At 45.3% G+C, this 26,955-nt stretch overlaps 1 protein-coding gene across 1 annotated transcript in view; it reads right to left on the reverse strand.

Annotated features, from left to right (window-relative positions):
* Positions 1 to 16,345: 16,345 nt before the first annotated feature.
* The window catches only part of LOC129381603 (uncharacterized), a 35,998-nt gene continuing 25,388 nt past the window's right edge, over positions 16,346 to 26,955 (reverse strand). The window contains exons 8-9 of the mRNA XM_072285684.1: positions 19,260 to 19,395; positions 16,346 to 16,450 (exon numbers count right to left, since the gene is read on the reverse strand). Coding sequence (XP_072141785.1) covers positions 16,431 to 16,450; positions 19,260 to 19,395 — 156 coding nt within the window. The 3' untranslated portion in view covers positions 16,346 to 16,430. The remainder of the gene's footprint in view (positions 16,451 to 19,259; positions 19,396 to 26,955) is intronic.

The following is a 26,955-nucleotide window of genomic DNA, read 5'->3' on the forward strand; positions in this document are numbered from 1 at the left end:
CCGACAGCTCGAGAGCCAGAGAGCGTTCTTCCTCCTCTTTCCTCGAGTGATGGCACCCACGCGCCTCGTTCAAACAATCAAATACCACGCGCGTGCAGAAATATTTTCGAACCACCCTTGCGCCTCCGATTTCAAAGCTCCAGCTCGCTCTCACGAAGACCCATTTTAGGTGGGAACAAATGTACAGATATTAAAGCCTATTATATGGGTCGTGTCTAAGTGTAACAGTATTCAAAGAAAAAATTGAAAAGTGGTAAAGCTCACGTTCTGTAGGCGCCCAAAGTAGATGAAGCGCCCTGGGTACCATCGCGGCTTGTACTTAGTGCTGCTTCGTTCTTCATGCTTAAGTCAAGAGGCGTATATTGGTTGCTGCTTTCTTCAGCCATGACTGATGTGTCGATGTCCTATAACTGGCGTGTACTGTCGACAGCGCGGTATTGAATCACCGCGCATGCGCACTCAATGCCGAGAAAGAAAACTAATAAAACTTTTGTTACTTCGGGGTTACGATTAAAATGATACCGCAGGACTGGAAAAAAAAGCCAGACGTTTGAGTGCGCCACTACCTTGACGCGTCTGTGCACATTTTTGAACGCTAGCATGTGCGCCCCGATAAACCTTGCTATCTTTTCGCCGAATGATCTACGCACGCGAACCCTCTCTTACAACAACAAAAACAAAAATGGCATTTATTGAATGATATAGCTTCTTTTTTTCATGGTCCTCTCAGAGTGAAGTGCACATCTTGCTGGTAACAGATTGTTGCTCGTGAAAGCACTGGTGGTTGTGGTGGAAAGCATTTATTAAGACAGAGAGGTGTGGACTTGCGCAGGAGCCCTACATACTAGGTGGAGTCCCTAGTCCGGGACCCCATTGGTCGAAGCTGCCAGCCTGGCCCTCTTGACCAAGAACTTTTGGGCCTGAAGGTCTGAGCAACCAAGCAGGGCCGCCTCCCAGTCCTCTCGGGTAGGGTTGGGTTGGGGGGGGTGAGAGCCGAATTTCGCTGGCAGGCCCACACCATGTGATGTAAGCCACCTCGCCACAGTGTTGGCACGTGCCAGTGATCGCAGGATCAAAATGTTTCATTACTGCCGGGCACAGCATTGTGTTGATGTATAAGCGAAGTAGAACGCGTTCGTTCGCTTTCTCCAGTCTCTTAGCTGGGGCTGGGTACCGGCGTTGACTATCCTTATCATAGGTAGAAATGTCTTTGAAAGTTACGAGAATTTCGCCTTATTGTTCCAGGACCTCAGGGGCAAAACGGGACGTCCGGTAAGTGAGTGCTCGGGCAGCCGCATCAGTAGCTTCATTCCCTTGAAGGCCCTGATGGCCAGGAGTCCGAACTATACAGCGGGCGTAGGATCGACATCCTTGCTGCAGTTTCTCAGTATTCGCTCGGCCAATAGGGTGACCCAACCAGCCCCGTAATTACGGCACGCGCCACGTGCATCCATAATGATATATTTAGAATTAGAGTCCGAGGCAGCTAGGGCGATCGCTACCTCCTCTGCTTGTCTTGTACCTGGGTCACGAAAAGTGAGCCCATCCACCTGTGTTCCCCGATGTATGACTGCTGCTGTATGCCATCCCCCGTGGGATGGCCCAGTGACATCTACATAGTAAACTCCATGTTTGTTGCCATAGTGACGCTCCAAAGCTTCCGCCCTAGCTTGGCGGCGTGAAATATGGTCTTCTCTATCCATCTTGGTTGGAAGGGGTCGAACTCGGATGGCGTGTCTCCATAGTTCTGGCACTCTGACTCTTTCTTGTATGTGAAAATCGTGTTGGATGTGTAGTCGAGCCAGAAGTAGTTGGTCCGATCGTGTTTCGGCTAACCTTGTGTATTGATTTGTTAGATGAGCTTCTTTGAGCTCCTGGAAGGTGTTGACCATTCCAAGATGAGAAGTCGTCCGTTGGAAGTGGATACCGGGAGATCACGCGCCCTTTTCATCATTTTGCGGAGGATAACCTCTACCCCGTCTTCATCGTGCTTCCGCAAGTGGAGGTAGGGTACTGAATACAGGATGGGGCTAGCTACAAAAGCGTGAGCGAGCTACACCGCATCCTTGCTTCGTAACCCTCCTCTCTTATTGGAAACCCGGCGGATCATTCGACCCACCTGGTCTCCAATCTTCTGGAGCTTTTCAAGTGTTGTGTCGACCTTTCGCTGATGGTGTACGAAGAGTCCAAGAATTCTGAACTCCTTAGACTCGTGGATAGGGCCACTGCTGAGGGATAAGTGGATGTTTGTATTATCCTTAGGGGAAGCCCTAAAGTGAACAAATTCTGACTTTGCTGGTGCACATTGGACGCCGCAGTGCACCGCGTAGCGATCTACTACCCGTGCTGCTGCTTGCAGGGTCTCCTCTATGTGCCCTAAGTTGCCTTCGGTGGCCAAGATCGTGATATCATCAGCATACAGCGCTTGCCGTATGCCTTCAATATCATTCAACTGTGCCGGAAGGTACAGCATAGCTAAACTGAAGAGCAGTGGGAACAACACCGGGCCTTGTGGCGTGCCTCACGTGCCCATTTGATAGGGTCCATGTTCGCTGTCTTGAATACGGATGGAAGAGCAGGAGGTATAGAAGCTAAGTTAAGCCTAACTACCTTATGATTATCAGATGCTACAATTCTTCTGACTGCTGGGGCACTCTCTGGCTCAGTTGAAATGAAGCAGGTAGTTCTTACCATCCGACCAGTGGTGCTCCCTTTGTTCTGCTGCCCACAAATTGTGGTGCTGTCTTCGCTAACCCCTAGCAATACAGAACTACAACTTATTCGCACTTGGCGCGATTATTCGGTAACGAATGCTCATGCTCCGTGCACAGCCGTAACTCAGTCATACACAGCGCAGCGGCGACAGTTTGCGTGATTGCTGCACAGTCGTAAATTGCGTTTCATGCCCAGCAAGACGAGTGGTGCTGTCCTTAAAGAAAATACGCTACTGCCCACACCGGCCTTCAGATATTTGACTTGCACAAACTTTCACAAAAATGAATAACAAATAATCAAGTGTGAGGTCTTTATACCAGATGCGATTGTTGAACCACAAAAAATGAGGGGCCTCGAGCAGCAACAAGCCAAGTCAGCAGTCGAGTCAGTTTTCACTGTGCTCTCGCGGTGAACGGATTCCCACTCATGTTTTCGTCATCGTTTGAATTACAAGGGGTACAGGTGCCATTTACTCGTGCTTCCACTGCTTCTTGAAAATGGTTGCGGTACAAAAGGTTCCGCCGCTGCAAACGCGACTGATTACTGAGAACAAATAGCGGAAAGTTATGACGTCCATGGTTCTTGAGCTTGTTCTACACCATGCAGGCTTTCATCATCATCATCAGCCTGGCGACGCCCACAGCAGGGCAAAGATGTCTCCCATAATTCTCCAACTACCCCTGTCCTGTGCTAATTTTGGCCGTGTTGCCCCTTGAAACTTATTAATCTCATCCGCCCACCTAACTTTCTACTGCCCCCTGCTACGCTTCCCTTCTGTTGGAATCAAATGAGTAACCCTTAATGACCATCGGTAATCTTCCCTCCTCATTACATACGCTGCCCATGCCTATTTCTTTTTCTTGATTTCAACTAAGATGCCACTAACTCGCGTCGGTTCTTTCACGCAATCTGCTATGTTCCTTTCTCCACCCCCTTAACGTTACACCCATTATTCTTCTTTCCGTACCTCGTTGCATCGTCCTCAATTTAAGTAGAACCCTTTTCGAACCCCTCCAGGTTTCTGCCACGTAGGTGAGTACTAGTAAGACACAGCTGTTATACACTTTTCTCTTGAGGCACAATGGCAACCTGCTGTTCATGATCAGGGAATGCCTGCCAAACGTACCCCAGCTCCCCATTCTTTTTCTTCTGATTATTTGAGTCTCATGGTCGGGATCCGCGGTCACCTACCTGCCCTAAGTAGATGTATTGCATTACAACTTCCAGTGCATCACAACCTATCGGAATTCGCTGTACTATTCCGAGACTGTTAAACATTACTTTAGTTTTCTGCAGAATGATTTTTAGACCCACCCTTCTTCTTTGCCTGTCCAGGTCAGTGAGCACGCATTGCAATTGCTCCCCTGACTTACTAAGCAAGACAATATCATCAGCAAATTGCAAGTCACTAAGGTATTCCGCATTAACTGTTATCCCCAATTTTTGCCAATCCAGGTCTCTGAAGGCGGCCTGTAAACACGCTGTGAATAGCATTGGAGAGACCGTATCTCCCTGCCTGACGCCAGTGTTTTTTGGAATTGTGTTGCTTTCTTTATGGAGGACTACGGTGGCTGTAGAGCCGCTATAGGTATCTTTCAGCATTCTTACATACGGCTCGTGTACACCCTAATTGCGTAATGCCTGAAAGGCTGCTGAGGTTTCCACTGACACAAGCGCTTTATCGTAATCAATGAAAGCTATATATAAGGATTAGTTATATTCCGCACATTTCTCTGTCACCTGATTGATGGTTGAAATATGGTCTATTGTTGAGTTTCACTCATCATTAGCCTGGTTACGCCCACTGCAGGGCAAAGCCTGTCCCATAGTTCGCTAACTACACTGATCATGTACTACTTGTGGCCATGTTGTCCCTGCTAACTTCTTAATCTCATCCGCCCACCTAACTTTCTGCCAGCCACTGCTACGCTTCCCTTCCCATGGACTCCGGTCCGTAACCTTTAATGTCCATCGGTTATCTTACCTTCTCATTACATGCCCTCCCCATGCCCATTTATTTTTATTGATTTCAACTAAGATGTCATTAACTCGCGTTTGTTGCCTCACCCAATCTGCTATTTTCTTATCCCTGAACGTTACAGCCATCATTATTCGTTCCATAGGTCGTTGCGTCGTCCTCAATTTAAGTAGAACCGTTTTCGTAAGCCTCCAGGTTTCTGCCCCGCACGTGAGTACTGGTAAGACGTTGATGTACACTTATTGTTGTATTCATATAGGAGGTTGTGGACAAGTACTGCACCAGAGTGGCCAATCCTGCTCTCTTGAGTAGCCCTTACGAAATCCTGCCTGGTCCTTTGTTTCACAGAAGTCTAGGGTGTTCCAAATTCTATTTGCGAATACCTTAGTAAATAGTTTGTAGGCAACAGACAACAAGCAGATCGGTCTATACTTTTTCAAGTCTTTGCCATCCCTTTCTTATGGATTAAGAATATTATGTTTGCGTTCTTCCAAGATTCCGGTACCCTCCATGTCACGAGGCATTGCGTATACAGGGTGGCCAGTTTTTCTAGAACAATCTGTCCACCATCATTTAGCAAATCTGCTGTTACTTGATCCTCCCTAGCTGCCTTCCCCCTTTGCATAGCTCACAAGGCTTCCTTTACTTCTTCCGGCATTACTTGGGGGATGTCGAATTGCTCTTACTTCTAATGGCATTACTTGGGGAATGTCAAATTGCTGTAGATCATTCCTTCTTCTATTATCGTAGCGGGAACCATTGGTACTGTATAAATCTCTATAGAGGCCGTCAGCCACTTGAGCTTTCTTATCCGTTTTAGCACTGATATTGCCGGCTTTGTCTCTTGACGCATACATCTGATTCTTGCCTCTTCCTAGTTTCTTCACTGCTTTTAGACTTCCTCCGTTCCTGGGAGCATGCTCAATTCTATCCATATTATACTTCCTTATGTAAGCTACCTTACGCCTGCTGATTAACATGGAAAACTCTGCCAGTTCTATTCTAGCTGTAGAGTTAGAGGCTTTCATACATTGGTGTTTCATAATCAGATCTTTCGTCTCCTGCGATAGCTTACCTCTATCCTGTCTAACCAAGTTACCACCGGCTCTATTGCACACTTCCTAATGATGCCCCTAAGATTGTCGTTCATTGCTTCAACACTAAGGCACTCTTCCCGAATTAAAGTCAAATACCTTTGCTGCAGCTTGATCGGGAATTCCTCTATTTTCCCTCTTCCCGCTAACTAATTGATCGGCTTCTTATGTACCAGTTTATTCTGTTCCCACCTCAAGTCTAGGCTAATTCGAGTTCTTACCGTCCTATGGTCACTGCAGCGCACCTTGCCGAGAACGTTCACATCTTCTATGATACCAGGGTTAGCGCAGAGTGTGAAGTCTATTTCATTTCTATTCTCACCATTCAGGCTCCTTCACGTCCACTTTCGGTTATCCCCATTGCGGAAGAAGGTATTCATTCTCAACAAATTCTTCCGTTCTGCAAACTCTAATAATAACTATGCCCTGGTGTTCCTATAACCAATGCCGTATTCTCCCACTGACTTGTCTCCAGCCTGCTTCTTGCCTACCCTGGCATTGAACTGGCCCATCAGTATAGCGTATTTTGTTTTGACTTTACCCATCACCGATTCTACGTCTTCATACAAGCTTTCGACTTGCTGGCCATCATGAATGTATGTGCATTCTTTATTGCGCAATTAATATGTGGTCTAGCTGTGCCGGTCGAAAATAAATTGTACTGATCATCAACAGGCTATCTTAAAACGCTTATGGCTCAGGCAAGGCTAATTTAAAGAAGTAAATTGTGTCAGTATTTATTACGTAAGCAAGAGCGAAAAGTGTCCACACTCTAAGGAGTGGAAGAGCACATGTAGTCTCTCAGAAGGTCAGCCGTCTAGAAGAGCGATGCGCTGCCATCACACAGAAAGCCCACAGGTGCTCATTAGGTGATACAAGCGTAGTCCAGTGATTCATTTCTTCCTACTACCATATGCTGGTTCTATTTTTTTTGTTCCTGTAGCTGACATACGTGACAGCTAGCGTGTAGCCTTTGTACATTACAATGTGCTTTAAACGCCAAACAGAACGGCATTTAATTCCACGCCTAGTATATTCAATTCTTTCTCAGTAAATCTCTCAATAAACAGAGATAACAAATGCAATCATAGCTAGACATTGTTCACGCAATTGCATTAAGTTCATAAGTACATTTTTGACTCAAACTATGCAACACTTTTTTCCGCTGCGTGATACTGTCTAGCAAATACTTTTATTTAATCAATATTTTACCTGAAAATGAATTGTTATTCTGCTTCTGTTTGTTTGCTACATAGATGATCCTTGCTATGCGTGTTAAAACAGCTAGTTAATAGAAATCTAGGTAAAGATTATTGATTGTATAGAAAAAATGTACCGTAGCCAAAGTTGCCGTTACCGTGACCTGCATGACTCAACGAAAAAATGAATTGCAATAAACCGTCGCTTTTGAAAGTTTCCCAGCTTCCTCACCAGTGTGCAATTTTGTCCGCCTAGTCTGTGACGTACCTTTTTAATTTTATGAAATTTTCTCTGAAAGGGTATCGAGGAAGTATGCCTCATGCTCTGTTTTGTTTCTTTGGTGTCTTTGCGCAATCCTCATTCAACAAGTCTTCTGCACGTATTGCCATTCGTATGCGGAAAGAACGTCTTTAATGCGATCGCATTAAGGGCCCCGTCTCGCAGAAAGTGCGATGTCGGCGTCCGGCACAGGAGTACCCTTAATCGTAACGTCCAGCACTTATAACAATGTATATGTATGTACCACACTTTGCTTATCACAAGCTGTCTATACGGGTTATATTGGAAAGCAATTCTACTCCTAAAGTATCTCATACCTTGTCTTACATTCATCACAAGGTATTCCCGCGGAATTTTAGGAATGACAGCCCACAAACAAATGTCCTGAAACAAACCACTGACAGCACATGTTTTTATGTCATATCTTGTTAGAATGAAATATTAAAAGTGTCAAACAATAAAATAAACCTGATTGTATTTATTCGACGTGGCTGTGCATAACCTCCGGGAACAGCCTACGCAAGAGGCCGCGTTCCTACCAGAAAACTCGCCTTCAGGCATAGCGTTCGGCGACAGCGTTTCCCCGAAAACGTTGTGCGTGCGTAAGCTGCAGTTTCCGGGAAATGTGAGAACCAATCAGGGACCTTTGAATGCTACCACGTCCCACGCTTAAAGGCCAAGCTTAAGCGTCCTGCAAGTTTTTGCTGAGTCGATCATTAAAGCGCTAATGTATGCTACAGCATCGTCGATGCTAAGTTCGCCTGTATAATAGCGTGTTTGATATGGTGATTCTTTAATGATTCGAGGACGCCTAACTACTTGTTTTAAGTTCTGAATACGAAAGCATAAATGTCCGATTGAACGCCTTGCTTAATGATCCTTCCAGTTATGAATTCCTCCATGGAAGGCGAGCGCGTCAAGACGCTTGGCCAACGCCTCTAAGGTAGCCCAAGACCGAGGCCCTTCGTTCCGTGACGTCATGTTACCTCGCCCGACTGCCATAGAATGTAAAGTGGACGCCATCGAGTAAGCAGCAGTAATTTTCACTTCCCTCCATTAGTCACGCCTGGCTTAGCAATGAAAATTTAGGCCCAAGCAGCCTGATGCCCTAATGCAGAGTGCACAGTCCTGTTATCTAGGAGGCGCTGGTATAGCCCAGTGTGTAAGACAGTCGGCTGCGGAGCTTGGAGTCGTACTTTCTAAACTCATTATCTGCAACGTTTTTCTTTCGAATTTTTTGCTGTTTTTTTTTGTACATTACCTTCTTTGCAGCGATTACCGAGGCGAAGTTAGGACGCAGGCGAGAGCCTGACCTCGGAGAACGCAGGCACCTGAAAACGAGAGTGACGTGGCGTCGTGGCGATGCCCTCTGCCTACACCCAACACGTGTCACGCCAGTGCGGTAGAAGGTGTACCCTTCACCCTCTCTGCTCCTCGAGGCGCGCACGTGACGTGATTTCGCAGCAAATGGGAATATAGGTGTCGTTTCGCTGTTACAGACGCCGTCTATTTTGGTCAATAGGCCATTTGATGCTTTCGCATCAAAATGCTACCAGCCATCTAAAACAAGATCTAACATATCGACATGGGGAAAAGAGGCGAGTTGTTGCATTAAAGTAAATGATACTGGGAAGGGGTCATTCCTCAAAGAATGTAATAACATTCCACTCCAAGTAGGGGAGCAGCGTGGCTTAACCATCACTAAATCAATGGAAGAATATGAATTGTTTGATATGTCGATATAGGTAGGTGGCCTCTTCCTTATCTAATAAGCATGCACCGGAAGTGACAAGTGCGTGTTGCATGAGCCGACCTTTCGCACCGCTCCAAGATTCCACCCATAAATTGCGCATCACTGAAGCCACCAACCACAATATTTAATTTTTAATAAAATGGAATTGATGTGTAGAGGATAAATTGTAATGAATCTATCAATTTGAATTACTCGCATAGACACTGCCTCGAGAGGCATATTACGTTGTAGATGTGAAATGACAGACTTTCCTATACAGTGAGCGTCCCACCACCGAATGAGGTAACGCCATCTTCACGGTGTTTTCAGAAGATGAAATATCAAAGGAGGAAGTTTAGTTGCTCTTAGTTAAATTTCCTCTACTGGACTCTAAACACCTGAGGCCTATATTTAGATATTTGCTTTTGTAAGTCCAGCAAGACTGCGACTTAGTTCTACTGATTTGAATACATTATCTATAACGCCGTAGAAGTGCTACTAAAAGGAAATTGTTTCCTGTACCCGGGGGAAATCGAACTTTGTTTTTCCTTTCCTTTCCTGTGATCAATAACCTTCTTTTTGCCCCAGTCAGGTGAACAATACCGAACACTTTCCTCATACGGGCTTTATTAAGAAAAAGCTTTAGTCGGGCCCAACTCCGACGCGCCCGATATATTCAAAAATGTGTAAAACGCAAGAACGTTTTTCAGCGATAAACCCTGGGCCGATTTTAATGAAATATATTGCATTTGAGAGAGAAAGTTAAATTCTAGTGACTGCTGGAAGCTGAATTTCGATTTATGTCCTGTATTTTGTTACAAAAATTTTCCAAAATTCGTAAGCTTGAATAATATAGATGCACGAAGTTTACAAATTCATAGCTCTGCATCAAGAACAGGTATCGTGGTTCTGTAAACGGCAACCATTAGATCATTGAGAGCGAAAATATTCGATATGTCATTTTATAACTTACGCGAATTTGTTACGTGGCGCACAAGGGTTATCCAAAAGCTGCATTTCCAAGTTAGAGAATTTTTTTACATTCATGTAAAACATCAATTTGACTGTTTTAGATGTACCATTAAATGCAAGTAACTGAATTGTATTATCGTTTTTCTTTGCTGAGTAAGAGAGTTGTAAAGTTGATAGTTTTGTTTTTGAAAATTTTAAATTTTTTACCCATTTTTAATAAAAATTTAGGACCTAAATTAAATATTGGAAACCAGGAGTCACTAGATGCTAAGCTGGGCTTTTAAATGCAAGAAACCTCGTCTAATTTCCCGCAGTGATCGCTGAGAAAACCGAATTTTTCTTTTACACGTATCTACATAGGAGCGCCCGAGCTAACGCTTCCTCTTAATGAGATATGCTTTTCGACTTTCGTGGGGATGACTTTTTTCCTTTTTTATTTGTATTGTGTGCAGATGACCGTGAATATGCAGCATAGCCACCACCGCAGTTCATGACTTCTAACGGGTTGTGCCAGCACATTGGTCCGAGGGGTGGCCTCGGACAGCACGTTTTGCACCGGTGAGCTAGCGCGGGTAACTCTGTGCGTGATGCTCATAGATTTTACATTGGAAGCATTGTCGCGTGTTTAGAATGCAATACATCCCGCTTGTGTGGTCCGTGCTAGAAAGCTAGATGTAAAGGTCAGCATAAAAAGCTTCGTGGACCTCACCCGGGGCTTACCCGGAAGGAGGCAGTGTTATACAGGCAATTACAGACGGGGTCCCTGCTCACCCCGGTTAAGGACGGGACACAAGCGCTGACTGTCAACTAAATTTCATTGATGGAAAAGGATGATGATTTTTCCCCGATTGTATCACTCCCTTCCCCCTTCACTTCGGCCTTTCCCCTTATATAAGGTATCCGTTTTCCATCAATAAAATTTAGTTGACAGTCAGCGCTTGTGTCCCGTCCTTCTTACTTGTGGTTGAATGTGATTGCGCTGTAACAATTTTTTTATGTCAAGTATGCACCAACTCGCCCAGAAAGAATTTTTAATGAAGTACCTTTCTTGTTCAGTGGGCCCTTCCTTCGGTGTTCTTCCCTCTTCTCGCATCACTGACCTTTTACTGACCCACATCGTGAACGCTACATGCCGGGCAAGACGCTACGCCTTCTGTATCCGCAAGGGCCTCGTCCCAGATGAAGTAAGTACTCTCTTTGGCCCTGTAAAACCGTCGTGGGGACACGTTAAAAGACTGTGCAGACTAATGCGGTCAGAACTGTGGCGGCAACTGGCGGCAAGTTCGTCTTTTTCAAGATTGGCTTGGATTGCTTTGCTACGTTGACCACCCCGGATGGCTCGCCGCAAGAAAGCTAACGTCGCTGAGGAAAACAGCTGCTCAACTCACGGAGTATCATTGGAGGTGCCTTCTGAACCTTTTGCTGTCTTGTTTAGGTAACAGGGACATAGCACAGGGGAGTAAAAGAAGTGTAACCGTCCTGGGAAATGTTTCCCTGCCTGAGAACGTAACACGTCTCCTGCAGAAGGGCCCAAAATATGGATTGGAGCCTGGTGTCTCAGCCCATGAGCTGATTGCAACGAACAAGAAATTGGCCATGAAAGCAAGAAATGAAGAGTACCGGGACCGCTGCCTACTTGAGGGTGTAGACTGTCTGCGAAAGTGCTCACCAAACGTTCTTGACGCGCAGAATCATAGAAATGTGTTAAATAGTGTGGTTTCCTTGTTTAAAAGAAATAACCTTATGCTTGTTCAAGCAGACAAAGAGACAGGGTTTGTTGTTCTACCAAAGGGAATGTACAATGAAAAAGCACAAGTGGCCATCAATAAGAATTTTGAACCTATTAAGAAGAGTGCCGTTAGGGTCAAGACCAAGTTTATTAACTTCTGTAGGGAATTAAATCTTGACAAACTTGCTAGGGATATTGCTAATAGCAGAGGTAGTAGCCTAAACGCATTTTTTACAGCCAAGACCCACAAACCAGACATTCCATTCCGGACTATCGTTAGTGAAGAAGGTTCGTGGCAAATAAACGTTAGTCGGTTTCTGCAAAAGCATCTCAAAGCGCTTGCTTTGGAAGATCCGTTCCTAACAAAGAAATCTATGGATGTCGCGCTGTTTCTTGAGAGCACAGATAACATTGGCTTTGGTTTTTCCGTAGATGTGCAAGACTTGTTTTATTCTGTGCCTCAAGATCAGCTTTTGTTGGCTGTTAGAGAATGCGTGGAAGCAAACGGCGAAGTGTCATTCCGGAATTCAACAGGCTTGTCAGTAGATAATTTTGTATCATTATTGCAGTTTTACCTGAAATCTAGTTTTATTCTTTATGACAACCTGCCTTTTTTGCAGCGCAACGGTATCTGCATTGGGTCCTGCGTGGCTCCAATTCTGTGTGATATTTTTTTAGCAAAGGTAGATAAATTTTTAGATAGGTCTTTTTTGGGGGCTTCGTTTTAAAGGTTTTTAGGTACGTAGATGACTTTTTAGTGCTTTTAAAAAGGCAGACGGCCTTCACCTACCTCTCTACAGTAGGTGAAGTTTTAAACGCATTTGACAAGCATGCACTTGGGCTAAATTTTGCCCACGAAATACCTGACGCAGATGCCTTACAGTTTTTAGACCTGAGACTAACCTTTCATGAAAAGCACGTTTGCTGGGGCTACTTCCCTCGCGCCAAAAAGGACTTGTTGCCATATGACTCAGCGCATTCCAAAACTGTAAAAAGAGCTATAGCGTCGCACTGTTTGGAATCGTCTCTTCAGAAGTCGTGCCCGCACCTGATGCAGAAAAGTTTTGACAATCAGGCCAGCCGACTTTTGGCAGCGGGGTTCCCCCATTCGGTCTTGATTGCAGTGTCTGAGACCCTCCTTCAGAAGCTGAAACTGGGAACACAAGGCAAAGATGACCGTCCGAAGACCGACAAGCCTTTGGTTGTGCCGTACCTGCACAAGACTTCCCACAGTCTCAAGAAGGTAGCCAACAGGCATGGGGTTTCCGTTGTTTTTTCGGCACCCAACAAGCTGGCACAGTTATGCCCACGTATCTGCAACTCTAAAAAAAGAGGTTGTCAGCTAAAACATGAGAAGCCGTGCGTCAAGTGTTCCACAGGAGTGGTCTACGCCATCCCCTTGAAGTCTGGAAAGGCTTATGTCGGCCAAACCGGCCGCTGCATTAATGAACGCTTGGGGGAACATGCCCGAAATTTAAGAAACTTAAAGGACAAGTACGCACATTTGGTCGCGCACGTAATTGAATGCACAGGATGCGAGGCTCGTTTGGGAGAGACAAAGATTCTCGGCAAGAGTGCCGACGCGACGGCGCGCGTCTCTTTGGAAGCGTTTCACATACACAAATATGGCAGCAAGTGCGTAAGCACCCCTTCTGTATCGCATTTTGCTGCAGAGCTTCATTTTTTGGAAGCAACTGCTTACTGATTTCAATGTATGTTAGTATCCCTCGCCTTTTGATAGTGTTTTTCTGGTTTTTCGTTTTCTTGTTTTTTTTCGGCGTCTGATTCCGTTGACTGCTGGCACGTTCGTTCATCGATGCGAATTGTCATTTTTCCCCGATTGTATCACTCCCTTCCCCCTTCACTTCGGCCTTTCCCCTTATATAAGGTATCCGTTTTCCATCAATAAAATTTAGTTGACAGTCAGCGCTTGTGTCCCGTCCTTCTTAGTTGTGGTTGCATGTGATTGCGCTGTAACAATTTTTTTATGTCAAGCATCGATAACCTTCCAGAAGCTTCGGATACATGCAAGCGCGTCCCGCACTGTGCGATAAGATTTGTTAGGCGGCGAAACGTGTTTGACCGATAAATATAAGTACACGTGTCAATATCTTCCGTGAAGTTCACGATGTGCTTATTCGGTAGCTGCACACAAGCTTATTTCATGGCTTTCGCCGGCTCCTTGCACATGGCAATCGTGAATGTTTGTAGGAAGCCCCTGCAAACAGCTCCCCTGCTCTTACGTCGGAGGCTCGTTTTTAAACCACGTCCTAGCAGTGTCCTTTAATGAGAAATAGTCCTAACGCAGCTAGTCGCGCTTTCATTTGTTATATGTGGCGATTTATGCTTCGGTTTGCAGTCAGCTTTCCGGATCTTAAACGATGATCTGTGGAAGAACGGTGGCTCCATTGGCTGTGGCAGCGTGATCGTTGCTGGCAAGACAAGGATTGTCATTGGGACTGCTGATTGGGCCATGGTGTTCCTAGTATTTTCGGCCACATGAGCGTACACGTGCGGAAGCTGTATGTTGTGGCAAGCTGGCTATCCGATGACAATGTTCACGTTCTTTTAATGGCTCGCTTTGTGTATCCGGTCACAACAAGCACCTCTAAAAGATGCCACGTTGTAGTGACGGTGAACAATGCACTAGCAAGAACCTTCAGTCACGCAACTAACTCTTATCGGGAAACGGGAAGGCACAAAACGAGTTACATTCAGGCAGGAAGATAGTTGCGAGCGTAGACGTGAATCGCCGAATCAGTAATTGGCGGCTAACGTTTGTCGGATATTCATACATCATTCGTTTAGGAATGTAGGCTAAGCGTTGGTGCTTGCAAGCCTTCAAGAATGCACATTTGTATTCGTATTGAGCATGCAGTTTGGTTACGAAAGGTTCGACCACAGCACAGAAAAAAAAATGTATGATTGGTGAGAAAGATGGGGAATGTTCTGATACACGCAGGCGCGTAATGCGGTGAGTGGTAACGTAACATTTTTTAGCCGAAAAAATGCGTTCACAGGACAAATATATAAAAGTAAGTGGAGAAACATATATGAAAACTTACTTGTCATGTCACACATTTATTGTCATTTTTGCACAGAAAGTTCTGTCCCTTCAGGCTAAAAAGATTTGACAGCTGCTACTAGAGAGCAGTCCGAGTCAAAACAGATGAATTTTGAGTAGAAGAAAAGCCGTCTATTAAACTTCAGAAGTCCTGCCACAATAAAGACACTAAAAATTTTCTTAGGGGGAGACCATGTCATATCATGAATTTCCACATGATTCGAGTCCAATACTGTCTCAATATCGTCATCAGCCTATTTTATGGTATAGAAAAAAACATTTTCGGTATGCATACAGGCGCCAAAGAACGGTCAATGCACTGAAGAAACTTTCAAGCGGATACTTTTCATACGCCTACGATGTAGTTTAACATTGTCGTAAAAGCATCTGCAAGTGCTTCTTCTCGAAAGCAACTTTGCCTCAGGACCTCGATTAATGGCAGAAATTACTCTTTAGTTGACAAGAATACAATACGCCCTTTCTTAAATGCTTCCTAGAGAGATATTCCATTCTGTTTACCCTGGAATATCAATACGAATATGGTTCATCAAAGCTTCTTCGCTGGTACACTGCAAAACGACCTTCACAAGAAGTTTGCCTAACCAAATGGGGGTCAAGGATCTTTGGGGACATTTCCCTCAACCCTCTAGTTACGCAAAACACAATCTTGCAGTTCATTAAGGTTTGTCTTGGAATCAGTTTGTTTAAGCGACGTTCACCAACAACGTAGTTCACGGAACAGTGAGCGCTGGCCAGGACCTACAGTGTTTTTTGATATTGAAGCACCCCAAATAGTTCTGGTGATGAGATCTTGTCGCGCAATTTCGAAAAACCAGACGGAATCATTCACATCTTGCGTTCCTCCTGGCACAGATGCCTATCGCGTGTTTCTTTGTCTGCAAAACGACAACCGCACTGCATACACTCAAAAGGAGTTTCATCCACGTGCTTTGTTCGGCGGTGACGAAGAAGAGTCGAATTCTTCATAAAGAATCGATCACAGATTTCGCAAACAAAAGCGCTGTTTCCACATTGGGAGTCTACATGTCTCTTGAGGTCATATTTCTTTTCAAATGATTTACCACATTTTTGGCATGCATGAGGTTTCTCCTCTGCGTGAGTGTGCTCATGTGTACGGAGAGTTGCCAACTGTGTGTATGATTTACCGCATGTTTTGCAAATATATGGTTTCTCACCTGTGTGCACGCGCTTATGGTTATCTAGATGATTAGACTGCCTGAAAGATTTATTACATATTTGGCATTTGTAGGGTCTCTCGTCTGTATGTGTGCGCCTATGGTTATCTAGATGACTAGACTGCCGAAACGATTTAGCACATATTTGGCATTTGTGGGGTCTCTCGTCTGTATGAGTGCGGTTATGGATTTTTAGATGACAAGAATGCCGGAACGATTTTTCACATACTTGGCATTTGTAGGGTCTCTCGTCTGTATGCGTGCGGTGATGAGTTAGATCATAAGCCCGGTGGAACTGTTTACCACAGGTTTCGCATTTGTGTTTTTTGCCAGTGCGTTTGCGGAAATGTTCTACAGAATTAGACATCTTCACAGACGATTGATCACAGGCTCTACAAATCTGGGTTGTGTCATCCGTGGGTTCCTTGGCGTGTCCGTGTAAGACACCACACAACTCTCGTTGTTCCCTTCCTACGGTTCCAGGAGCATTCCTGCAAGGACACGGACAAAGAAGGTGAAAACGGCCGGCTCTTGTTACGAAAGGACAAAAACACATCTTGCCAATTGAGAGGTTAACAAACAATCCTGCGGCAATGATAAGCCGCCTTTCTAAACCTTAGCGGCAACTTGCGGTAGTTAATTTTGGCGCTCGTTTGAGGCTCTAGGTTGGCGTAAACTGAACACTGCTGCCTTTGATGGTATATCTGTGTGGCTAAACTTGAAAATCAGAAAGACCCGCACCTCTCTCACATAGGCTACATATAATGTAATAAGTAAAGCGTGATTGTGGTATTTCTTCCTACTCGAACAGAGAAGAAATGTCTGGTAAGGGTGGTTAAATAAGGAATTAGCAGATCCAAACACGATGATATTTTTATCTCACTGCACTAGAGCCGCTTTCTTGCCTGTATCAGGCACTGCAATTAGCCATTCGAAGCTCCACCTTAGGAAATGAAAATGGCGCATAGGCGAACTGTTCGCTTTAATTCTGACAAGTGTATGTGGAACTGAAGTCCTTCACATCGAATACATTCAACAACTTCCCGGTTAAAGATTACCTGCAATGTTTGTATGAAGTCATTTAATATTTGACTCGCATTCGAATTGCACACCGCTCCTACCGAAGGTATTGTGAGAACGACCCACACGCAATCATTTCCCCCATACTAGCGAGCACAGATACATCAAATGCTTCAGTGTTTTCATGTACAATGGATGAAGTATGCTGCCTAAGAAATTAGTATTTTCTTTTGTTTTTCTGGGTAAGATAATGAACACTGCAAGCGTTGTGTTAAGGCATTGCAGGTACGACATCTTTTCTACCGGTTTGTGAAGAAAAATACAACGGGCAGAAGAGCAGAGGCAGCGCGTATGGTGCATGTTTTTTGTGCAGCTTGCTACTCATTTAAATATCTGCGCTAAACACTAGATAAACATTGGTCACTATCCTTGCGTTAATGGCTTTTTACTTGTGTATTTTTATTTATTCTTGTAGCGGTTGTTTACATAACTCATGCAATGTTATGGTTTGGTTCGAGTAATGTGGTGTTACATTGTACGTCGTTTGGAATCATGCTAGCTTGGCCGGCATCAAGACCGGATTATTTAAAGAAGAAATTAGAACTATCAAACAATCAAATTTCGTTTGATAGAGTCAGTTAAATCACGGCAAATTATTCACTCTGACATTTACTCAGGCTTGGAAGGGGGAAAGTTATGAAATCAGTAAATATCCATTTCAACACTGATGGCGATTTGCTTTAGTGTAACATAGATAACCTGTATATTTCTTTATTTTGCTTTAGTGGCACATACTTGTATTTGTTCATTAGGATAATGAACATTTCTAGCTATTATTTCTACCTTCAATATATGATACATTAGTATATGAACAAGAGGAACTGTAGGGCGAGTTTATGAGGTACCATAATTGTAAATCTGCCCTTGAGAGGCAGCGCGCCATCCCGTTGTCTTTCTCTGTGTGAGCCGCGTGCACTGTTTCAGAATTAGGTTTGCGTAGTCGCATTTATTATGCTACTTTTCTTTCATTTTTTGTTCGTTATTAGGCCGCAGTTATGCTGTCGCCATCGTGTCGGTATTATGCCGTCGTTGTCATGCCATCATTGTCATTGCGTTGTCGTCACACAGACGCTATCATGCATTCGTTGTCATACGGTATAGTCATCGTGTCACATTGGCGGTGCGGTTGTCGTCATTGCCGCTTTTTCATGCGGTTGTCTTACCGTCGTCGTCACGTCGTCCATTTTATACCATGATCATGACTTAAGAATGCACCTGTCATTGTCGTCATGTCGTCGCCATTGTACGACTTGACCATTACATCAATATCATTCCTTAAAATTAAAATTAGGTTATGAGGTTTTACGTGCCAAAACCACGATCTGATTATGAGGTACGCCGTAGTGGGGGACTACTGCAATTTTGACCACCTGGGATTCTTTAACGTGCACTTGAATCTGACTACACGGGTGTTTTTATTTCGCCCCCATCGAAATGGGGCCGCCGTGGCTGGAATGCAATCCGGTGACCTCGTAATATCATTCCTTCTTATTCCAACATCATTGCGTTAGCGTCAAACAGTCATCATGCCTCCAGGGTCATAGGTTACCTTGGTAAGCGAAAGTCATAAAGCGGCACAATATTTGAGCATGTGGCATATAGTCGAATAATCGGAAATCAACGCTGCATTCTGAAATGAACGTCACTTAAGCAACAGGCCTGTCACTGCATTGCTCGATTGCTTTAGACACCCGCCGTTTTTGCTCAGTGGCTCTGGTGTTAGGCTGCTGACCACAAGGTCGCGGGGTCGAATTCCGGCCACGGCGGCCGCATTTAGTTGGGGGCGAAATGCGAAAACACCCGCGTCCTTAGATTTAGGTGCACGTTAAAGTTTCCCTGATGATCGAAATTTCAGGAGTCCTCCACTACGGCGTGCCTCATAATCAGAAAGAGGTTTCGGCACGACGAACTCCATAATTTAATTTAATTTTGTCATTAGACGGACGCCTTTCTATTTTCTATCTTTGCAAACGAATATGGCGTAGTACGTACGCATATGACAAACTTGCAAGAGCGCTGAGCACGAAAAGCATGTTAGCACCGCATCCACCATGCGGTGTGTTTTGAATAACGGTTGATTTTGTGCGCGTTTCACAAATCAGAGCTCTCCTCCATAGCGAAAGTGCCACAGTGGAGGCATAGTTGTACCACGGGCAGCATTACGCACCGTGCGTCTGTGATTTGCTTTGTGCAAAGAAATTTTTCCAAACGTGGGCTCACCTAGCGATGTTTTCCGTAACGGCCGATGCCTCCTCCATTCCAGCGCGGCTTGTACTGGGCTGTCCCTGATTGACGCTGCTGCTGGACGCCATAGGTAGGGAACTGGTGATTCCGCTTTCAGTGACATGTGTATGGCCTGAGAGAATAACAGAGGTGTTAGCTAGTCACTGTGCAAGGGTCATTCAACGAGCGTGAACATGTCGCTCTGAAATAAAAACACGAGGATTTAGTTGAGGTTTTTGTGATAGCGTAACCTGATTTGAGTGCTTCCTTATGCGGTGCTCTTTCTGGAAATATGCCTTCAATATATATGACGAAAGGGACGTGCGTGACGAAATTCTTGAACTGTTGAATTTCCCCCAAAATATGTGCTGTGTTTAGTACAGCAGAATAGAACACGACAGTGTTCCATGCCGAATAAGAAAATAGGCATGTTTAACGCGATAGCACTAAGGGCCTCGTGTAGCAGATAATTCGATGTCTGCGTCCGGCACCGGCCTTGACCGTGTTGTGAGCAAAAAATCATTCCGAATCAGACATACCGAATCGCGCAGGCCTTCCGTGAAGCACCAATGCGTTACTGAACTAAATGAATTGAAGTAAAATGCGTCAGAAACATAGTAAAATACGACTTACACGCAACCAACAGATATGATAGCACCACATTGTAATTTTAATGTACGAGAAAACATTCTTTTACGCGAAAACTCAAGCACAAAGCAATTTTCCTGCGTTTCTACCACCCTTGTACCACGGCCAGTGGCGTGCCCACCACCGAGAATCCACGGCACACGAAATAAGCGGGGTTTCATCCAGAAAGCTCGCTTTCATGCATAGCTTTTGCCGCCAGCGTTTCCCAGGAAACACTACGGTTACATAAACTGCAGTTACCGGGAACCGCGAGAAGCAGCCAGGGATATTTGAATGGTATGGCGTTCCACTCTTAAAGGGAAGCTGATGAGTCTAGAATTCAATAAGACACACATATACGGATGCGGGAACCTTATAAACCATGTAGGTAAATTTTTTTTTTTTTTTTCAATTAGGAGCAACGTAATCGTCGGTTGAAATTGCGCTGTAGCTGCGCACCCCGTGGAATGCCGCGCGCTGCTGCTGACGCTGACAATGCGAGCGGAGACCGGAAACTGCGGTGTTGTGACGTCAACTCTAGTGTTTCGTTCCTTCGCAGCGTCCGCGACCGTGCCTGACCGCGCTTGTTTCTGCGTGCGTGCCATCGTAATATGCTTCGATCGACCCTGCATTCCTTTGTTGGTGCGTCTGCGTGTATGTAGAGTGGTAGTCAACGTGTGTGGTAGTCAAAGTGAGTGGTAATCAACGTAAGTGGTAGTCAACAGATGAAGGTCACTACACGTACTGCAAGAACCGGCAAGCTTTTCACGCGTTTCAACCGTCTTTGTAGATTGCCGACAGCTTTGGACAGCGCACAAATGCCGATGGTCGCATCCCCGCTTACGTTCCACGAGGAGGCATGCACGAACACAACACTACAGTTGTTTGACCGGAAACGGGCTCATTAGATCGGCGAAATATCGGCGAGATACTAGATCGCTTTGCAAAAAATCATACTCACCAAAGAGCATTTCCAACACGAGGAGTTCCAAAGACTTTGCTTTCGTTCCCGTCGAAAGCACTGCTCGCACCAGCATCGTTTGCTTCTCCGAGAAGCCGGCTCTTCGCAATCGGCTCGTACATGTAGGGAGTAACGCCGAACTCCTCAGAAAAACGCCGTCTCTATAAATTTTCCATTACCGTCTCAGAAAAACAGCACCAGACTACCTGGCACCGCGCTTCATGTGTAGCGGCAGCGGTCTGTTACTAGAGTTTACTACTAGGTTACTAGAGGCTGATGATGATGGTGAGTAGAACTTGAGCTTTTGTTAACTTACGGCGTTTCTGATTAGTGCTTTGTAGTTAGGTGCAGCTGTTCGGTTTTCAAATTGTCGTGGCGTTGACTCGTGGAGGAGAATCGCAATGATAATTTCCGAATAGGCATACCACAAATTTTTTTTTTTTATCTAATTGTTCTATATAATAGGGTGAGGCTCAAAAGCAGCTGCGTGAACTCCTTGCGTGCTTTGATTCAAAGCAGCGCTGCAATAAAAAGAGATGCTCCTTCCGCGTCAGATTGAATTCAAAATCGTCGTGCTGGTATTAGGATTTTCAAAGCAATTTTAATTAATGACCAATCATGGATCCGTGCCATGAGGAATCTATCTTATAAATAATTAGAATCACGAGCAACATGGCTTCCACAGAAGTAGTAGAGAACCGACAGTTGCCTCTTAGGGAAGACTCAGTTTGAACACTTGAGAAGAAAAGGACGCAGTCAGTTGAAGTTAAGCATATGTGACAATCTGTTCTTGCCAGTTTGCTTCACGTGTGACCGTGCAGCTGCCTTTCCGAAAAATTAGGTTGAGTTAGAGGCTATGAACAAGGCGCAATTGCAGACATAAGCCTCAGTAAGAAATCGTAAATGAAGGGACGTGCATCTACAGTTGAAAACCGCAAATCATTCTAACATGCGACTTCTTTACAGTGGCAGCAAAAAAAGTAGTCGAAGGTTTACTCTTTCAAACCTGCTTTAGAACTTAAATATACTTATAACTTTCGCTTCAGCTAACGAAGCAAGACATCATCAAGGTGACAGCCGCACGATGATGAGCGGCACGTGTGGACGGTTCGGGAGTGTTTTTAGGTGAGGTGTTGGACAAACTCTCGTATAGCGGGCGCGTCGGTCGGCCGTGACAGTCACGCATCAGGAGATTGCATTTCAGGAATCACCCGACGTTTATGCGATGGCGCGAGTAAAAGCGGGTGCGAGAGGGAAAATATGGGGGCTTTCGCTCCTTGAATATCCGACTTTGGCAAGTGAGAAAGGTAGAGGGTCGTAGAGATGGAAGCAAAGTAGTGGCCCATCAGGAAGCCCGAGCTGGTGGGATGGCCGTTAGGCCATCCGTCTTTGTATAAATGTCCTATGCTCTCGCCGAGAGCACCGACGACACTTAGGAAGGCTGGTAGCTGATTACGACAGGGGAAGAGGATATCTTCCTGTCGTGAACATGGGAGGCCCAGGCGGTGGAACTCTTGAAGAAATCGACCGCGGTGCTGCAGGTGAGCAGGGCAGGCCAGCAGGAGGCAGGCCGCATGAGTTGCAGAAAATAGCGCTAGCCATTTCTCCTTCCCCACAAGAACCACTTCTCTCTGCCAAGGTAGCGCGAACGAGTAAATGCTTGGCTCGTTTTGTGTGCGTTTGTCCCGGTTTTGCAGGCATTGCGAAATGAGGTTGCGGGCTGGACCTGCCCATGCACTAGCTTGCTTATGCTCCGACACTAGCTGCCGGTGCGGTAAATCAGGTGAAGCAGTGGGCACTGACGGGTCATGTGGTGATCGCTGTTTCTAAAGGTACATCGGACGCACGCGAATCCCAGAATCTAAAGATAGGTCGGACGCACCTGGTTTGCTTCGGTTTCGCTGGCTCCGCGACTCTCGCCTACCGATATTTTGCACATATTTCTCCTAAGGACATTTATTTAGCTCAAAGAGCAGCATTAGAGAAATATGCTCTTGTAAGGTCGCGGCGAGCAGCATTAGAAAAGCCTGACACGAACCAAATGATGCTTCATCGCCGTGTTTTCTATAACAGCCACGTAGACCGGTGAGTATTTTTGCATTTCACCATCAGCGATGATAGGCCGTTGTTCCAGGAGCATCATAGGTGACCTCGAACTCGGCAGGCAAATGCTGTACCCACTGTGCCACCGGAACAGGTGTGCGACACGGTGACCAAACACGAGCGACGAACATGTTCTTCCATAGAAGAATTTGCTTCCCGCAGTGACATAACTTTGGACCTTAAGAATAAACAGCCGCAGCTATGCTTCCCGTGAAGATATTTTGGCATCACCCGTGCATCGGCGCGCTAAAAAAGCTAAGAATGTCGCCAATGTATGCAGGCTGAAGTTGTCTGTCAAAAGCCCACTTTGAAGTAAGAATAAATCTATGGCTATCAACGCCTGCGTTCTGGGAAATACCTACGGGAACAATATTCATCGAGAATTTTTACAAGCGGCAAGACTCACGTGGTGCTACAGTCGGGAGTGCCCGAAGCGCCCTCGAATAATTCCTGGATTGTGTTCGGAGTTTTTTCTTCGCGGAAGGTAAACGCAGGAGGAGTGTTTCCAGTGTTACTGTCTTCGGCCATGACTGCTTCGGTGCCTCTGGAGCATTAGTGTCTGTATCGTGGAAGAAGCAGGCGGAATCATAGCGCATGCGCAGTCAGTGCCGATGAGTAAAGGGAACAAACGAAACAATTGGCGCTTTGGAAACTAGAAGGCAGCCATAGTGCTCAAGTGAAAAAAAAAAGAAAGACGATAGAGTGACGCCACTATCTCGATGCTGCAATGCTGATCTTTTAACGGTAGAAGAGGCGTTCTAAGAACTCGCACTGTCTTGCCACCAAATGATCAAAACCGTGTAACCCCCTCTCCCAATTAAAACCGTTGAAACTTCTTTTTAAGGGGAAAGCCCTTCATGGGGGTCATGGGTCGAATATTTGACCGTCCGGCGTTATGGCATGAACATTCAAGCGCATGCGCTAGTATTTCTTTACCAATAAAAAAGAAAAGAGTTCGATCAGCTTTGTTCGCGTTGAATAGACCCCCTCCTAAATAAGCAGTGTGGTCACAAAAGTCTGTGCGTGCGGTTTCTCCGGTTTTATTCCTGCCTGGCGAGCAACGTACACGTACGTGTCTTATGTTTTGAAAAGTCTCAGTACGTCTGCGTGAACTGGAAATGCATCTGTCGTTGAAAGTTAGCGCTGTCTGTTTGCCTAATTTGCCTTTCCGTGTCCCTCTTTCTGTGCTAAGAGAATATATAAAAGTCCCTGTAGCTACCTTCGTCGAATTAAGCGCTAAAAATCATTCAGGGAACCAGCGTGTGCCTCCCAATGGTCTTCATAGACTTGCCACGGCCGTTCTAGCGGGTCTTTACCCACGCAGAAACAGTGGCGATGCATAGGCGACCGAATAAAAGCACAAGAGAAAAACGAGTTAAGCGAAAGCAAGTAATAATAGAAAGTAACAACGCACTGGAATGACAATGTCAAAGTAACTTAAGGAATTTCTTGCGTGCGCGCAGGCTTTCGCCTTCATCCTCTTTACCGTATGCTAAAGGGAGACCAATTTCATTTCCAGAACTATCTCGTAAAGCGGGCGCAGTTTGTCACCGGTCTGTGAAGGGCCGCTTCTGCGGTCGAGGGTAGAGAGGTCGTGCTTTCTCGATGTTGGTGTTGACGAGCTCTTCTTCCACCCTTCTTGCGTGGACAGCGGGCGTCTTTTGTTTTGTCTGTTGATTCTGTGAACACGTGGTGACCATCGACAACTTGAGTGCATTTTTTTTCTTTTTTTGTGGAAATATTGGAAGGTGCTTCGCGCCCGGCTATAGCCGTGAAGCTTACGTGGCTTTCATTGGTGTTACGTGGCTTGTGGTGTTTCATTACTATCGCTTCTACTGGATGCCTGACACGTGGATACACCCAGTCTTTGTTCAGGCATGTCCTAAGATACGAATGGAGAACAGATGCCAGGTCCGGGACCCTGCGGCCCATTTGGAGTTCTTTCCAGGGATGGCGTCACTGTCGTAAACTTCTTTCACGCTCGCTACATGGAACGGTGATCTTATAAAAAATGCCGTGCTGCCTGCATCGCGAGTGCGAAAAAATTCTGTTGCACGCACTTTCATGAAATATGGAATTTACGAAACGCTGCAGTAATTCTGACTATTGTTTCATAATGGGTAGCCGTTCTTTGGCTCTGCTGCTAGTTCGCTTTTGTTTACTTGCTTTTTGTACCTTATGCATGTCTTCCTACCGATCGCTTTTCTGATGTCTAAAAATGCTTGCTCATTAGTAGACAATTCTCAGGGTTTCGGTAGCATTTTGTGTTCTTTATCATGTGTGTCCTGCATAGACCGCATCATGCTACATAGTGAAACTCTCGGAGTGGAACTGGTTCAGCAAGCCACATTTCACCCGCCGTGGTTGCTCAGTGGCTATGGTGTTAGGCTGCTGAGTACGAGGTCGCGGGATCGAATCCCGGCCACGGCGGCCGCATTTCGATGGGGGCGAAATGCGAAAACACCCGTGTACTTAGATTTAGGTGCACGTTAAAGAACCCCAGGTGGTCGAAATTTGCGGAGTCCCCCACTACGGCGTGCCTCATAATCAGAAAGTGGTTTTGGCACGTAAAACCCCATAATTTAATTTTTTAAAGCCACATTTCGGAAATAGCCAATACTTGGTTGGTTACTTGGATGGATACATGACTCTAGAGTGAGCACTACGAGATTCGATGTTGGAGGAAACCAGCGACAACTAACCTTTTGCTTTGGCCGCAGCTATGCACTGGTTAGCCTCACTGTACATGGTCTGAACTCTCACTTTGTTTAAGCGTTGCCTTTCAGAAACGAGAATTCCGTCATTGCGCTTATCTTTGTGGGATGAAATGTGAAGACATCCTTGGCATTTGTGAGATGCAGGCCTTCCAAGCTGGTTATTCTTTAAGGCACGACGTAGACAAATTTCAGAGGAGGAAAATTTTTTAGGCTACCAATCATCTACAATTACGCTATTATCGCATTTACCAACCAGACGTTCTATGATTATTCATACTTCGCACCCCAAAGCAGGCTTCTTTGCAATGGAATATCTAATGCGCAAAAGTAAGCTTTCAAGGGGACGACAATTACGGGTTTCCTTTTCTTTTTGTCGTTTTCCATTGCTTCTTTATCTATTCTAAAGCGACCAATCATGTACATTTACCCAATTTTAATAGTAGGATGTGCTAACTTCCCCTCTTATGCATTTATTTTGCAGACAAGAGATTTTGCAGACAAAAGAGATTTCATGTTAATTACCGATTTTGCTGGGGTACTCAACAGGGAATGCTTACGCATTAAAATTGAAGAGTGCGCTTAAGCGAATAAGGCAGAGTTTATTGCATCGCCTAGTCTAGTTATACACCAGACGTGTGCGGTTTATTGCACCTCTTCTTTATCGGTTGAACTAAAAGAGTAGGATGGGTCACTGAAGCACGCTTTCAGCTCTTTACGAAAGAAAAATGCACGCACAACATAAGTTCCTGCTACTGTGCACTTCATTGAATGGAGAGACCATTTGGAGGCGATTCGTCGGTTGTTTGAACCTGAAATCGATTTCTTACAGGTGCCCGTAAATTTCGATTGCTTCAACAGGTACGCAGCTCCCACTATGAAAGGGCATTTTTGTTCCTCTTTTAGTCTTTCCCTTCCCCTTTTCTCATTACACTGAGTGTAGCGTAGGAAACCAGAAGCTCGTCTGGTTGACCTGCGTGCCTTTCCTATCCTTGCTTTCTATCTCTCTCTCTCTCTCTTTCTAAGAATTTAGGAGCCAGGACTCTTGTACCTGTTGCTTCGGGCCATGACTTCTGCCTCTTCAACGACGGCTGTCCGACATTCTTGAGAGGGTCGTCATACAGAAGCTGGCTCTATGTCACTTTGGTCCCGCGATGCCTTATTTCCAGCAGAACTTGTTGCTCTGCGAGTTGGTTGAGATCTAACGAATACATTGCTGCGCCAAATGGAACGTAAATAATTTTGAGGGAGAGTAAGAAACTACTATTGACCGCCATCACGGCTCTCA

Source organism: Dermacentor andersoni, chromosome 11 (assembly GCF_023375885.2).
Source record: "Dermacentor andersoni chromosome 11, qqDerAnde1_hic_scaffold, whole genome shotgun sequence".
NCBI lineage: Eukaryota > Metazoa > Arthropoda > Arachnida > Ixodida > Ixodidae > Dermacentor > Dermacentor andersoni.